Here is a 15,611-nt window from a genome sequence, read left to right as displayed (position 1 = left end):
AGTTTAGTTACTGTATGACATTATTTGAACCTGGAATTCATTAAGTTTACCTTTAAATTTTTTTTAAATTTTATACAAAACATCAGTATTAAATCCAGCTATCTTTACAGTTTCTGGGAGTTTCTGGGATTTCTGGGATTTCTCTTTCGTGGAACTTGGCGTGTAGAAAATGGCTTCGGATTCTTCAACATTTCTTCTTGCGGGCAGCGTTGGGGTTGGCCCGCCTCCGACCCCCTCCGCCCGCGCCGTCTGTGATGTGCAGGTTGGCAGAGCGGCTGTAGATGTCGTGATCAGAGAAAGGTGAGCCGCCCCCGGCCAGGTAGTCTGGGTTAAAGACGTCCGTCTTCTGGCGGGCCTTACGGGACACGCGCTGCTGGGGGAAACGCTGGTCCTCCACCAGGTGGGGGTTGCTGCCGTGTTTGCCCCCTTGTGGCAGGGGCAGGGAGTACTATGGGGAACAGAGAGCGGACATTAGATTAGCATTTCACCTCAATCATTTACAATATGCAATGGTAACAGAGTGGAGAAGCTAGTCTGTAGCTGCTACGGTCACAGAGTGGAGAAGCTAGTCTGTAGCTGCTACAGTCACAGAGTGGAGAAGCTAGTCTGTAGCTGCTACAGTCACAGAGTGGAGAAGCTAGTCTGTAGCTGCTACGGTAACAGAGTGGAGAAGCTAGTCTGTAGCTGCTACGGTCACAGAGTGGAGAAGCTAGTCTGTAGCTGCTACGGTCACAGAGTGGAGAAGCTAGTCTGTAGCTGCTACGGTCACAGAGTGGAGAAGCTAGTCTGTAGCTGCTACGGTCACAGAGTGGAGAAGCTAGTCTGTAGCTGCTACGGTTTTTAGAGTGGAGAAGCTAGTCTGTAGCTGCTACGGTCACAGAGTGGAGAAGCTAGTCTGTAGCTGCTACGGTAACAGAGTGGAGAAGCTAGTCTGTAGCTGCTACGGTAACAGAGTGGAGAAGCTAGTCTGTAGCTGCTACGGTAACAGAGTGGAGAAGCTAGTCTGCAGCTGCTACGGTCACAGAGTGGAGAAGCTAGTCTGCAGCTGCTACGGTCACAGAGTGGAGAAGCTAGTCTGCAGCTGCTACGGTCACAGAGTGGAGAAGCTAGTCTGTAGCTGCTACGGTTTTTAGAGTGGAGAAGCTAGTCTGTAGCTGCTACGGTCACAGAGTGGAGAAGCTAGTCTGTAGCTGCTACGGTAACATAGTGGAGAAGCTAGTCTGTAGCTGCTACGGTCACAGAGTGGAGAAGCTAGTCTGTAGCTGCTACGGTCACAGAGTGGAGAAGCTAGTCTGCAGCTGCTACGGTAACAGAGTGGAGAAGCTAGTCTGCAGCTGCTACGGTCACAGAGTGGAGAAGCTAGTCTGTAGCTGCTACGGTAACAGAGTGGAGAAGCTAGTCTGTAGCTGCTACGGTAACAGAGTGGAGAAGCTAGTCTGCAGCTGCTACGGTCACAGAGTGGAGAAGCTAGTCTGTAGCTGCTACGGTTTTTAGAGTGGAGAAGCTAGTCTGTAGCTGCTACGGTCACAGAGTGGAGAAGCTAGTCTGTAGCTGCTACGGTCACATAGTGGAGAAGCTAGTCTGTAGCTGCTACGGTCACAGAGTGGAGAAGCTAGTCTGTAGCTGCTACGGTCACATAGTGGAGAAGCTAGTCTGTAGCTGCTACGGTCACAGAGTGGAGAAGCTAGTCTGTAGCTGCTACGGTCACAGAGTGGAGAAGCTAGTCTGCAGCTGCTACGGTCACAGAGTGGAGAAGCTAGTCTGCAGCTGCTACGGTCACAGAGTGGAGAAGCTAGTCTGCAGCTGCTACGGTCACAGAGTGGAGAAGCTAGTCTGCAGCTGCTACGGTCACAGAGTGGAGAAGCTAGTCTGCAGCTGCTACGGTCACAGAGTGGAGAAGCTAGTCTGCAGCTGCTACGGTCACAGAGTGGAGAAGCTAGTCTGCAGCTGCTACGGTCACAGAGTGGAGAAGCTAGTCTGCAGCTGCTACGGTCACAGAGTGGAGAAGCTAGTCTGCAGCTGCTACGGTCACAGAGTGGAGAAGCTAGTCTGCAGGTGCTACGGTAACAGAGTGGAGAAGCTAGTCTGCAGGTGCTACGGTAACAGAGTGGAGAAGCTAGTCTGTAGCTGCTACGGTCACAGAGTGGAGAAGCTAGTCTGTAGCAGTAACAGAGTGGAGAAGCTAGTCTGTAGCTGCTACGGTCACAGAGTGGAGAAGCTAGTCTGTAGCTGCTACGGTCACAGAGTGGAGAAGCTAGTCTGCAGCTGCTACGGTAAGAGTGGAGAAGCTAGTCTGTAGCTGCTACGGTAAGAGTGGAGAAGCTAGTCTGCAGCTGCTACGGTCACAGAGTGGAGAAGCTAGTCTGCAGCTGCTACGGTCACAGAGTGGAGAAGCTAGTCTGCAGCTGCTACGGTCACAGAGTGGAGAAGCTAGTCTGTAGCTGCTACGGTAACAGAGTGGAGAAGCTAGTCTGTAGCTGCTACGGTAACAGAGTGGAGAAGCTAGTCTGCAGCTGCTACGGTCACAGAGTGGAGAAGCTAGTCTGCAGCTGCTACGGTCACAGAGTGGAGAAGCTAGTCTGCAGCTGCTACGGTCACAGAGTGGAGAAGCTAGTCTGTAGCTGCTACGGTTTTTAGAGTGGAGAAGCTAGTCTGTAGCTGCTACGGTCACAGAGTGGAGAAGCTAGTCTGTAGCTGCTACGGTAACATAGTGGAGAAGCTAGTCTGTAGCTGCTACGGTCACAGAGTGGAGAAGCTAGTCTGTAGCTGCTACGGTCACAGAGTGGAGAAGCTAGTCTGCAGCTGCTACGGTAACAGAGTGGAGAAGCTAGTCTGCAGCTGCTACGGTCACAGAGTGGAGAAGCTAGTCTGTAGCTGCTACGGTAACAGAGTGGAGAAGCTAGTCTGTAGCTGCTACGGTAACAGAGTGGAGAAGCTAGTCTGCAGCTGCTACGGTCACAGAGTGGAGAAGCTAGTCTGTAGCTGCTACGGTTTTTAGAGTGGAGAAGCTAGTCTGTAGCTGCTACGGTCACAGAGTGGAGAAGCTAGTCTGTAGCTGCTACGGTCACATAGTGGAGAAGCTAGTCTGCAGCTGCTACGGTCACAGAGTGGAGAAGCTAGTCTGCAGCTGCTACGGTCACAGAGTGGAGAAGCTAGTCTGTAGCTGCTACGGTCACAGAGTGGAGAAGCTAGTCTGCAGCTGCTACGGTAAGAGTGGAGAAGCTAGTCTGCAGCTGCTACGGTAAGAGTGGAGAAGCTAGTCTGCAGCTGCTACGGTCACAGAGTGGAGAAGCTAGTCTGCAGCTGCTACGGTCACAGAGTGGAGAAGCTAGTCTGCAGCTGCTACGGTCACAGAGTGGAGAAGCTAGTCTGCAGCTGCTACGGTCACAGAGTGGAGAAGCTAGTCTGCAGCTGCTACGGTCACAGAGTGGAGAAGCTAGTCTGCAGCTGCTACGGTCACAGAGTGGAGAAGCTAGTCTGCAGCTGCTACGGTCACAGAGTGGAGAAGCTAGTCTGCAGCTGCTACGGTCACAGAGTGGAGAAGCTAGTCTGCAGCTGCTACGGTCACAGAGTGGAGAAGCTAGTCTGCAGCTGCTACGGTCACAGAGTGGAGAAGCTAGTCTGCAGCTGCTACGGTCACAGAGTGGAGAAGCTAGTCTGCAGCTGCTACGGTCACAGAGTGGAGAAGCTAGTCTGCAGCTGCTACGGTCACAGAGTGGAGAAGCTAGTCTGCAGCTGCTACGGTCACAGAGTGGAGAAGCTAGTCTGCAGCTGCTACGGTCACAGAGTGGAGAAGCTAGTCTGCAGCTGCTACGGTCACAGAGTGGAGAAGCTAGTCTGCAGCTGCTACGGTCACAGAGTGGAGAAGCTAGTCTGCAGCTGCTACGGTCACAGAGTGGAGAAGCTAGTCTGCAGCTGCTACGGTCACAGAGTGGAGAAGCTAGTCTGCAGCTGCTACGGTCACAGAGTGGAGAAGCTAGTCTGCAGCTGCTACGGTCACAGAGTGGAGAAGCTAGTCTGCAGCTGCTACGGTCACAGAGTGGAGAAGCTAGTCTGCAGCTGCTACGGTCACAGAGTGGAGAAGCTAGTCTGCAGCTGCTACGGTCACAGAGTGGAGAAGCTAGTCTGCAGGTGCTACGGTCACAGAGTGGAGAAGCTAGTCTGCAGGTGCTACGGTCACAGAGTGGAGAAGCTAGTCTGTAGCAGTAACAGAGTGGAGAAGCTAGTCTGTAGCTGCTACGGTCACAGAGTGGAGAAGCTAGTCTGTAGCTGCTACGGTCACAGAGTGGAGAAGCTAGTCTGCAGCTGCTACGGTAAGAGTGGAGAAGCTAGTCTGTAGCTGCTACGGTAAGAGTGGAGAAGCTAGTCTGCAGCTGCTACGGTCACAGAGTGGAGAAGCTAGTCTGCAGCTGCTACGGTCACAGAGTGGAGAAGCTAGTCTGCAGCTGCTACGGTCACAGAGTGGAGAAGCTAGTCTGTAGCTGCTACGGTAACAGAGTGGAGAAGCTAGTCTGTAGCTGCTACGGTAACAGAGTGGAGAAGCTAGTCTGCAGCTGCTACGGTCACAGAGTGGAGAAGCTAGTCTGCAGCTGCTACGGTCACAGAGTGGAGAAGCTAGTCTGCAGCTGCTACGGTCACAGAGTGGAGAAGCTAGTCTGTAGCTGCTACGGTTTTTAGAGTGGAGAAGCTAGTCTGTAGCTGCTACGGTCACAGAGTGGAGAAGCTAGTCTGTAGCTGCTACGGTAACATAGTGGAGAAGCTAGTCTGCAGCTGCTACGGTCACAGAGTGGAGAAGCTAGTCTGCAGCTGCTACGGTAACAGAGTGGAGAAGCTAGTCTGCAGCTGCTACGGTCACAGAGTGGAGAAGCTAGTCTGTAGCTGCTACGGTAACAGAGTGGAGAAGCTAGTCTGTAGCTGCTACGGTAACAGAGTGGAGAAGCTAGTCTGCAGCTGCTACGGTCACAGAGTGGAGAAGCTAGTCTGTAGCTGCTACGGTTTTTAGAGTGGAGAAGCTAGTCTGTAGCTGCTACGGTCACAGAGTGGAGAAGCTAGTCTGTAGCTGCTACGGTCACATAGTGGAGAAGCTAGTCTGCAGCTGCTACGGTCACAGAGTGGAGAAGCTAGTCTGCAGCTGCTACGGTCACAGAGTGGAGAAGCTAGTCTGTAGCTGCTACGGTCACAGAGTGGAGAAGCTAGTCTGCAGCTGCTACGGTAAGAGTGGAGAAGCTAGTCTGTAGCTGCTACGGTAAGAGTGGAGAAGCTAGTCTGCAGCTGCTACGGTCACAGAGTGGAGAAGCTAGTCTGCAGCTGCTACGGTCACAGAGTGGAGAAGCTAGTCTGCAGCTGCTACGGTCACAGAGTGGAGAAGCTAGTCTGCAGCTGCTACGGTCACAGAGTGGAGAAGCTAGTCTGCAGCTGCTACGGTCACAGAGTGGAGAAGCTAGTCTGCAGCTGCTACGGTCACAGAGTGGAGAAGCTAGTCTGCAGCTGCTACGGTCACAGAGTGGAGAAGCTAGTCTGCAGCTGCTACGGTCACAGAGTGGAGAAGCTAGTCTGCAGCTGCTACGGTCACAGAGTGGAGAAGCTAGTCTGCAGCTGCTACGGTCACAGAGTGGAGAAGCTAGTCTGCAGCTGCTACGGTCACAGAGTGGAGAAGCTAGTCTGCAGCTGCTACGGTCACAGAGTGGAGAAGCTAGTCTGCAGCTGCTACGGTCACAGAGTGGAGAAGCTAGTCTGCAGCTGCTACGGTCACAGAGTGGAGAAGCTAGTCTGCAGCTGCTACGGTCACAGAGTGGAGAAGCTAGTCTGCAGCTGCTACGGTCACAGAGTGGAGAAGCTAGTCTGCAGCTGCTACGGTCACAGAGTGGAGAAGCTAGTCTGCAGCTGCTACGGTCACAGAGTGGAGAAGCTAGTCTGCAGCTGCTACGGTCACAGAGTGGAGAAGCTAGTCTGCAGCTGCTACGGTCACAGAGTGGAGAAGCTAGTCTGCAGCTGCTACGGTCACAGAGTGGAGAAGCTAGTCTGCAGCTGCTACGGTCACAGAGTGGAGAAGCTAGTCTGCAGCTGCTACGGTCACAGAGTGGAGAAGCTAGTCTGCAGCTGCTACGGTCACAGAGTGGAGAAGCTAGTCTGCAGCTGCTACGGTCACAGAGTGGAGAAGCTAGTCTGTAGGTAGCTTAGTGGTTAGAGTTCTGGATCAGTAACCAAAGATGTTTCCTACTACAGTATGATGTTTCATTGTAGTCTGGGTCTGGTCCCATTTCATCCACTTACCCTGTTTCCTTTGGGGTGGAAGATGTTTCCTACCCCAGTATGATGTGGGTCTAGTCCCATTTCATCCACTTACCCTCTTCCCTTTGGGGTTGAGCACTTTGGGGTTCTTTGAGAAATGCATCTGGATGTTTCCGTCCTCGCTGACAGTCACGGCTATCTTCTTCAGCGTTCTGTTGCCACAGTGTGGACAGAAAACCTTAGTCATGTTGGTGGTGGTCCTACAACAGAGAGAGAAAAGGTCTGACTATCCGTTTGAATTAAGCTTCTTAAAGACCAAGGTTGAGAACAAGTTTCCTAATATTTAAAAAGTTGTCTAATTTCTAAAAACGGGTCCTCGTGACATCAACGGGTGTTTTAATTTACTGCGAACACGGAACCCAGACCGGCTGCGCCGTCGTGCGTAAAGGTATTTTGTCCCCCGACACCAAACGCGATCAAAACAAACTGAACCAATGACATTCATTTGGGGACAGGTCGAAAAGCATTAAACATGTATGGCAATTTAGCTACTTGGCTTGCACTTGCTAGCTAATTTGTCCTGGGATATAAACATTTTACCTGAAATGCGCAAGGTCCTCTACTCCGACAATTAATCCACACATAAAACGGTCAACCGAATCGTTTCTAGTAATCTCTCCTCCTTCCAGGCTTTTTCATCTTTGAGTTTATAGGGTGATTGGCGTCTAAACTTTAATAGTATTACCACAACGACTGGCAAAACATTTCATCTTTCAATCACCCACATGGGTATAACCAATGAGGAGATGACATGTGCATACCTGCTTCTATAAACCAATGATGAGATGGGACGTGGGTATCTGCTTCTATAAACCAATGAGGAGATGGGACGTGGGTATCTGCTTCTATAAACCAATGAGGAGATGGTATGTGGGTACCTGCTTCTATAAACCAATGAGGAGATGGGACGTGGGTACCTGCTTCTATAAACCAATGAGGAGATGGGACGTGGGTACCTGCTTCTATAAACCAATGAGGAGATGGGATGTGGGTACCTGCTTCTATAAACCAATGAGGAGATGGCACGCGGGTACCTGCTTCTATAAACCAATGAGGAGATGGCACGCGGGTACCTGCTTCTATAAACCAATGAGGATATGACGTGGGTACCTGCTTCTATAAACCAATGAGGAGATGACGTGGGTACCTGCTTCTATAAACCAATGAGGATGGGACGCGGGTACCTGCTTCTATAAACCAATGAGGAGATGGTATGTGGGTACCTGCTTCTATAAACCAATGAGGAGATGGGACGTGGGTACCTGCTTCTATAAACCAATGAGGATGGGACGTGGGTACCTGCTTCTATAAACCAATGAGGAGATGGCACGTGGGTACCTGCTTCTATAAACCAATGAGGAGATGGGACGTGGGTACCTGCTTCTATAAACCAATGAGGAGATGGCACGTGGGTACCTGCTTCTATAAACCAATGAGGAGATGGGATGTGGGTACCTGCTTCTATAAACCAATGAGGAGATGGTATGTGGGTACCTGCTTCTATAAACCAATGAGGAGATGGGATGCGGGTACCTGCTTCTATAAACCAATGAGGAGATGGGATGCGGGTACCTGCTTCTATAAACCAATGAGGAGATGGGACGCGGGTACCTGCTTCTATAAACCAATGAGGAGATGGGACGCGGGTACCTGCTTCTATAAACCAATGAGGAGATGGGACGTGGGTACCTGCTTCTATAAACCAATGAGGAGATGGCACGTGGGTACCTGCTTCTATAAACCAATGAGATGGGACGTGGGTACCTGCTTCTATAAACCAATGAGGAGATGGCACGTGGGTACCTGCTTCTATAAACCAATGAGGAGATGGGACGTGGGTACCTGCTTCTATAAACCAATGAGGAGATGGGACGTGGGTACCTGCTTCTATAAACCAATGAGGAGATGGGACGTGGGTACCTGCTTCTATAAACCAATGAGGAGATGGCACGCGGGTACCTGCTTCTATAAACCAATGAGGAGATGGGATGTGGGTACCTGCTTCTATAAACCAATGAGGATGGGATGTGGGTACCTGCTTCTATAAACCAATGAGGAGATGGGTGAGGCAGGACTTCTATTTTAGCCCTTGGCAACGCAGACGCAGGTTGGCGCGCGCCAGGCAGTGGGTGCAATAATTGAATAACACGGATTTGTAAATGTATTTTGTGACGTGACTTCTGGTCAGCGTGGAAGAGGTACTCACTTAAAACAGGCGTGGCATCGCAGGATGTAATTCCTGGACTGTTTGATGAGCATCCCATTCACAGAGAGGACATGGAGCCCGATCTGAATCAGGACGTTCTGTTGAACAAACCAGTTTCCGTCAACAGTCGACCAACCGCATGGTTCTCAATGTAGAAATCTAAAATGGGGTCTCAACAGAATTTAATCAACTTTAAGTAATCAGCATCGACTAATACCACTCGGTGACAGTTACGTAGACAAAGAGGAGTTCGCTGAACGATTCGAGTTAATTTAACCAGAATCTTAAATGTTAAGTCCCAAATGGCAACCCAATTCCCTACATAGTGTACTACGTATGCACTACCTATGGGCCCTGGTTAGAAGTAGTGCACTATCAAGGGGTCCATTTGGGCCTCAGTACCTGCATAGCGAAGTCGGTGGTGAGACACGCCACTTTAACGTCCACAGGCGACGCCCAGATCCCCGTCTCTATCTGGACCTGTTTAATGTTGCTAGGGGTGATCCAACCGCCGCCATCCTCCTCCTCATCCTCCTCCTCCTCCGACCCACTGCCGTGCTCCTCTGAATGATTCTTTGAGTGTTTGTGTTCCTCTGACCCGGTCTCAGGTTCTGTGTGGACGGTGTCTGCTGCTCCACTGTCTGATATTGACAGGTCCTCAATGTTCTGCAGGTAAATAACAAGGACCACATCAATTCATCAGCACCGACAGAGAGGCAGACAGACGAGACAGAGAGACAGAGAGAGACAGACAGAGAGAGAGACAGACAGAGAGACAGGCAGGCAGACAGACAGACAGAGGTGAATCATTGTGAATCCGTCTTTGACGACTGTGTCAATCTGTCCAAAAAAACTGCAGTAGGACAGGAACCCTGATGACATGGTTCAACCCTGCAACAACTGCAGTAGGACAGGAACCCTGATGACATGTTGCTCAGAGGACAACTGCAGTAGGACAGGAACCCTGATGACATGGTTCAACCCCGCAACAACTGCAGTAGGACAGGAACCCTGATGACATGGTTCAACCCCGCAACAACTGCAGTAGGACAGGAACCCCGATGACATGGTTCAACCCCGCAACAACTGCAGTAGGACAGGAACCCCGATGACATGGTTCAACCTGCAACAACTGCAGTAGGACAGGAACCCTGATGACATGTTACTCAGAGGACAACTGCAGTAGGACAGGAACCCTGATGACATGTTACTCAGAGGACAACTGCAGTAGGACAGAAACCCAGATGACATGTTGCTCAGAGGACACTGTGGCTGTGGGTCAGGTCAGAGGTAGTGTGTGTTCTACTCACCACTAGTTCCAGCAGGTCAGTGTCGAAGCAGGTCAGAGAGAGTGTGTGTTCTAGTTATAGCAGGTCAGAGGTAGTGTGTGTTCTACTCACCACTAGTTCCAGCAGGTCAGTGTCGAAGCACGGCAGAGGATTCCTCCAGAACTGGAAGCTGTTGTACTCTCCGATCTCTGGGGGGTTATAGCTGTGCTGTGTCTGTGCTGCTGGCCTCTGTCTGCCACTAAACAACCCATCAGCTGGCCTCTGGACCACAGAGGAGAAGAGGAGAACTCTTAACTATTATTCTAGATGTTGACAGAAGTGGTTGATTTGTACTAATGATCATCCCACATGGTTCCCCATTCACATGGTTATTCTACATGTCTTTAGGTTGTTCATTTACTTAGTCAAACATCTCAACAGGCATACGGATCAGTACTCTGGTTAACAACAGAGTTGATTTCATGTCATTGTTTGGACTTGCCAGCAGCATACCACCCTGCATACCACTGTTGGCTTGCTTCTGAAGCTAAGCAGGGTTGGTCCTGGTCAGTTTCTGGATGGGAGACCAGATGCTGCTGGTAGTGGTGTTGGAGGGCCAGTAAGAGGCACTCGTTCCTCTGGTCTAAAAGAAAATATCCCAATGCCCCAGGCCAGTGATTGGGGACACTGCCCTGTGTAGGGTGCCGTCTATCGGATGGGACGTTAAACGGGTGTCCTGACTCTCTGAGGTCAGTAAAGATCCCATGGCACTTATCGTAAGAGGAGAGATGTTAACCCCGGTGTCCTGGCTAAATTCCCAATCTGGCCCTCAAACCATCACGGTCACCTAATAATCCCCAGTTTACAATTGGCTCATTCATCCCCCTCCTCTCCCCTGTAACTATTCCCCAGGTCGTTGTCTAATCCTCCTCCTCTCCCCTGTAACTATTCCCCAGGTCGTTGTCTAATCCTCCTCCTCTCCCCTGTAACTATTCCCCAGGTCGTTGTCTAATCCTCCTCCTCTCCCCTGTAACTATTCCCCAGGTTGTTGTCTAATCCTCCTCCTCTCCCCTGTAACTATTCCCCAGGTCGTTGTCTAATCCTCCTCCTCCTCTCCCCTGTAACTATTCCCCAGGTCGTTGTCTAATCCTCCTCCTCTCCCCTGTAACTATTCCCCAGGTCGTTGTCTAATCCTCCTCCTCCTCTCCCCTGTAACTATTCCCCAGGTCGTTGTCTAATCCTCCTCCTCTCCCCTGTAACTATTCCCCAGGTCGTTGTCTAATCCTCCTCCTCTCCCCTGTAACTATTCCCCAGGTCGTTGTCTAATCCCCCTCCTCTCCCCTGTAACTATTCCCCAGGTCGTTGTCTAATCCTCCTCCTCCTCTCCCCTGTAACTATTCCCCAGGTCGTTGTCTAATCCTCCTCCTCTCCCCTGTAACTATTCCCCAGGTCGTTGTCTAATCCTCCTCCTCCTCTCCCCTGTAACTATTCCCCAGGTCGTTGTCTAATCCTCCTCCTCTCCCCTGTAACTATTCCCCAGGTCGTTGTCTAATCCTCCTCCTCTCCCCTGTAACTATTCCCCAGGTCGTTGTCTAATCCTCCTCCTCTCCCCTGTAACTATTCCCCAGGTCGTTGTCTAATCCTCCTCCTCCTCTCCCCTGTAACTATTCCCCAGGTCGTTGTCTAATCCTCCTCCTCTCCCCTGTAACTATTCCCCAGGTCGTTGTCTAATCCTCCTCCTCTCCCCTGTAACTATTCCCCAGGTCGTTGTCTAATCCTCCTCCTCTCCCCTGTAACTATTCCCCAGGTCGTTGTCTAATCCTCCTCCTCTCCCCTGTAACTATTCCCCAGGTCGTTGTCTAATCCTCCTCCTCTCCCCTGTAACTATTCCCCAGGTCGTTGTCTAATCCCCCTCCTCTCCCCTGTAACTATTCCCCAGGTCGTTGTCTAATCCCCCTCCTCTCCCCTGTAACTATTCCCCAGGTCGTTGTCTAATCCCCCTCCTCTCCCCTGTAACTATTCCCCAGGTCGTTGTCTAATCCTCCTCCTCTCCCCTGTAACTATTCCCCAGGTCGTTGTCTAATCCTCCTCCTCTCCCCTGTAACTATTCCCCAGGTCGTTGTCTAATCCTCCTCCTCTCCCCTGTAACTATTCCCCAGGTCGTTGTCTAATCCTCCTCCTCCTCTCCCCTGTAACTATTCCCCAGGTCGTTGTCTAATCCTCCTCCTCTCCCCTGTAACTATTCCCCAGGTCGTTGTCTAATCCTCCTCCTCTCCCCTGTAACTATTCCCCAGGTCGTTGTCTAATCCCCCTCCTCTCCCCTGTAACTATTCCCCAGGTCGTTGTCTAATCCTCCTCCTCCTCTCCCCTGTAACTATTCCCCAGGTCGTTGTCTAATCCTCCTCCTCTCCCCTGTAACTATTCCCCAGGTCGTTGTCTAATCCTCCTCCTCTCCCCTGTAACTATTCCCCAGGTCGTTGTCTAATCCTCCTCCTCCTCTCCCCTGTAACTATTCCCCAGGTCGTTGTCTAATCCTCCTCCTCTCCCCTGTAACTATTCCCCAGGTCGTTGTCTAATCCTCCTCCTCTCCCCTGTAACTATTCCCCAGGTCGTTGTCTAATCCTCCTCCTCTCCCCTGTAACTATTCCCCAGGTCGTTGTCTAATCCCCCTCCTCTCCCCTGTAACTATTCCCCAGGTCGTTGTCTAATCCCCCTCCTCTCCCCTGTAACTATTCCCCAGGTCGTTGTCTAATCCTCCTCCTCTCCCCTGTAACTATTCCCCAGGTCGTTGTCTAATCCTCCTCCTCTCCCCTGTAACTATTCCCCAGGTCGTTGTCTAATCCCCCTCCTCTCCCCTGTAACTATTCCCCAGGTCGTTGTCTAATCCTCCTCCTCTCCCCTGTAACTATTCCCCAGGTCGTTGTCTAATCCTCCTCCTCTCCCCTGTAACTATTCCCCAGGTCGTTGTCTAATCCTCCTCCTCTCCCCTGTAACTATTCCCCAGGTCGTTGTCTAATCCCCCTCCTCTCCCCTGTAACTATTCCCCAGGTCGTTGTCTAATCCCCCTCCTCTCCCCTGTAACTATTCCCCAGGTCGTTGTCTAATCCCCCTCCTCTCCCCTGTAACTATTCCCCAGGTCGTTGTCTAATCCCCCTCCTCTCCCCTGTAACTATTCCCCAGGTCGTTGTCTAATCCTCCTCCTCTCCCCTGTAACTATTCCCCAGGTCGTTGTCTAATCCTCCTCCTCCTCTCCCCTGTAACTATTCCCCAGGTTGTTGTCTAATCCTCCTCCTCTCCCCTGTAACTATTCCCCAGGTTGTTGTCTAATCCTCCTCCTCTCCCCTGTAACTATTCCCCAGGTTGTTGTCTAATCCTCCTCCTCTCCCCTGTAACTATTCCCCAGGTCGTTGTCTAATCCTCCTCCTCTCCCCTGTAACTATTCCCCAGGTCGTTGTCTAATCCCCCTCCTCTCCCCTGTAACTATTCCCCAGGTCGTTGTCTAATCCTCCTCCTCTCCCCTGTAACTATTCCCCAGGTCGTTGTCTAATCCCCCTCCTCTCCCCTGTAACTATTCCCCAGGTCGTTGTCTAATCCTCCTCCTCTCCCCTGTAACTATTCCCCAGGTCGTTGCTGCAAATGAGAACGTGTTCTCAGTCAACTTACCCGGTAAAATAATGGATAAATTAAAACACTTAATACTGTACCTTTGAGGGGAAGTGGAACCCTGCCACGCCAACGGGAGCCTCTGGATGTCTCCTTGTACTGCACACCTGGACCTGACAACAGACAACACGTCAAAGCTGTGATGTGGACCCATTGAAACACTTACAATACTCAGGGTTCTGTGTGATAACTAGTCCGTTTCACTGGTTGTGTCCCACATGGCACCCTGTTCCCTATATAGTGAACTACTTTAGACTAGAGCCCTATTCCCTACATTAGTGCACTACTTTTTAGATCAGAGCCCTATGGGACCCTATTCCCTATATAGTGCACTACTTTAGACCAGAGTCCTATGGCACCCTATTCCCTATAATACTGCACTACTTTAGACCAGAGCCCTATGGTACCCTATTCCCTATATAGTGCACTACTTTATACCAGAGCCCTATGGGACCCTATTCCCTATATAGTGTACTACTTTAGACCAGAGCCCTATGGAACCCTATTCCCTATATAGTGCACTACTTTAGACCAGAGCCCTATGGCACCCTATTCCCTATATAGTGCACTACTTTAGACCAGAGCCCTATGGGACCCTATTCCCTATATAGTGCACTACTTTAGACCAGAGCCCTATGGGACCCTATTCCCTATATAGTGCACTACTTTAGACCAGAGCCCTATGGGACCCTATTCCCTATATAGTGCACTACTTTAGACCAGAGCCCTATGGCACCCTATTCCCTATATAGTGCACTACTTTAGACCAGAGCCCTATGGCACCCTATTCCCTATATAGTGCACTACTTTAGACCAGAGCCCTATGGCACCCTATTCCCTATATAGTGCACTACTTTAGACCAGAGCCCTATGGGACCCTATTCCCTATATAGTGCACTACTTTATACCAGAGCCCTATGGGACCCTATTCCCTATATAGTGCACTACTTTATACCAGAGCCCTATGGGACCCTATTCCCTATATAGTGCACTACTTTATACCAGAGCCCTATGGGACCCTATTCCCTATATAGTGCACTACTTTATACCAGAGCCCTATGGGACCCTATTCCCTATATAGTGCACTACTTTAGACCAGAGTCCTATGGCACCCTATTCCCTATATAGTGCAGAAAGAAAACAGGGTTCCATTTGGGATCACATCTCATTGTTCCCGGTCTTACCTTGACCTCAGGTTCTTTCTTCAGGTGGTCCGTCCCAACGTTTTCCCTCTCCAACTGGTATGTCAGAGCCAACACCTTGATGTCTGTGGCAGAAAGGCTGGGGTAGTCTCCCGTCTTCTTGGAGAACTCAGTCACTGAACACAGACCTCAACACTCAGTACCATCACAATTCATGAAATACCATCAAGTACCATCAACAAAGTAATAAAGTAATAGGATAAAAGGATAAAGTAATCCTTCTCACCCCCCCCCTTAAATGATTTAGATGCACTATTGTAAAGTGGCTGTTCCACTGGATGTCATAAGGTGAATTCACCAATTTGTAAGTCGCTCTGGATAAGAGCGTCTGCCAAATGACTTTAATGTAATGTAATTGTAACAACTATAGAAGTGATGTTGGAGAGGCAGATTTGTATACAAAAACAAATATCCAGTACAACAAATCAAACAACCAAAACTGACCAAATGAGTCATTTAAAAAACCTTAGCTACCTAATCTGATGTCCTCTGGGTACGGCTCTCTGAAGTTGAGTTGATATGGTAGGAACGACAGGCTCCTCCGGGTTGGCTTGTCTCTAATTTCCTCTACTACATCCTTCAGCGTGTAGATATTCTTCCCGATTTCCTACAAAATAAATAAATATATATACATATGGGGGGGGGGGGGGGCAATATTTACAGTAATGTATAAATGATAATATACGCAGCTACATGATGTTGATGTGGCCATTTAAACAGAATGAACCACGTTAACTAGCTATCCAGACCTGACATCAAGCACGCAGTTTGTGATAAAAAAGTTATTCGTATTAAATCCTTCTGATCCTGGGGGACGGAACACCTGAAGAACATCTCTACTGATATGTGACACAGTTTAAACCTCACCTGAAGAAGTGCTTTCTTCAAAAATCCTGCTGCGTCTACGACAACATGTTCCACCATGGTAGCCGCCATCTTGGATAGCGACGTCCGCATCATCACCAACCAATCAGAAGACCG

The 15,611-nt window shown here is 50.2% G+C and overlaps 1 protein-coding gene across 1 annotated transcript; it reads right to left on the bottom strand.

Moving 5' to 3' along the window:
* Positions 1-135: 135 nt before the first annotated feature.
* Positions 136-15,606, bottom strand: nob1 (NIN1 (RPN12) binding protein 1 homolog). The gene is made up of 9 exons (XM_064987117.1): positions 15,498-15,606; positions 15,105-15,237; positions 14,613-14,746; positions 13,470-13,541; positions 9,898-10,047; positions 8,900-9,163; positions 8,498-8,595; positions 6,347-6,491; positions 136-448 (listed from the first exon to the last, which is right to left on the bottom strand). The coding sequence occupies exons 1-9, from the start codon at positions 15,588-15,590 to the stop codon at positions 185-187; spliced, it is 1,353 nt and encodes a 450-aa protein (XP_064843189.1). The 5' UTR covers positions 15,591-15,606; the 3' UTR covers positions 136-184.
* Positions 15,607-15,611: the final 5 nt, after the last annotated feature.

The sequence above is a fragment of the Oncorhynchus masou genome, chromosome 2 (genome assembly GCF_036934945.1).
Source record: "Oncorhynchus masou masou isolate Uvic2021 chromosome 2, UVic_Omas_1.1, whole genome shotgun sequence".
Classification (NCBI taxonomy): domain Eukaryota; kingdom Metazoa; phylum Chordata; class Actinopteri; order Salmoniformes; family Salmonidae; genus Oncorhynchus; species Oncorhynchus masou.
This window is presented reverse-complemented; position numbering and strand designations above follow the sequence as displayed.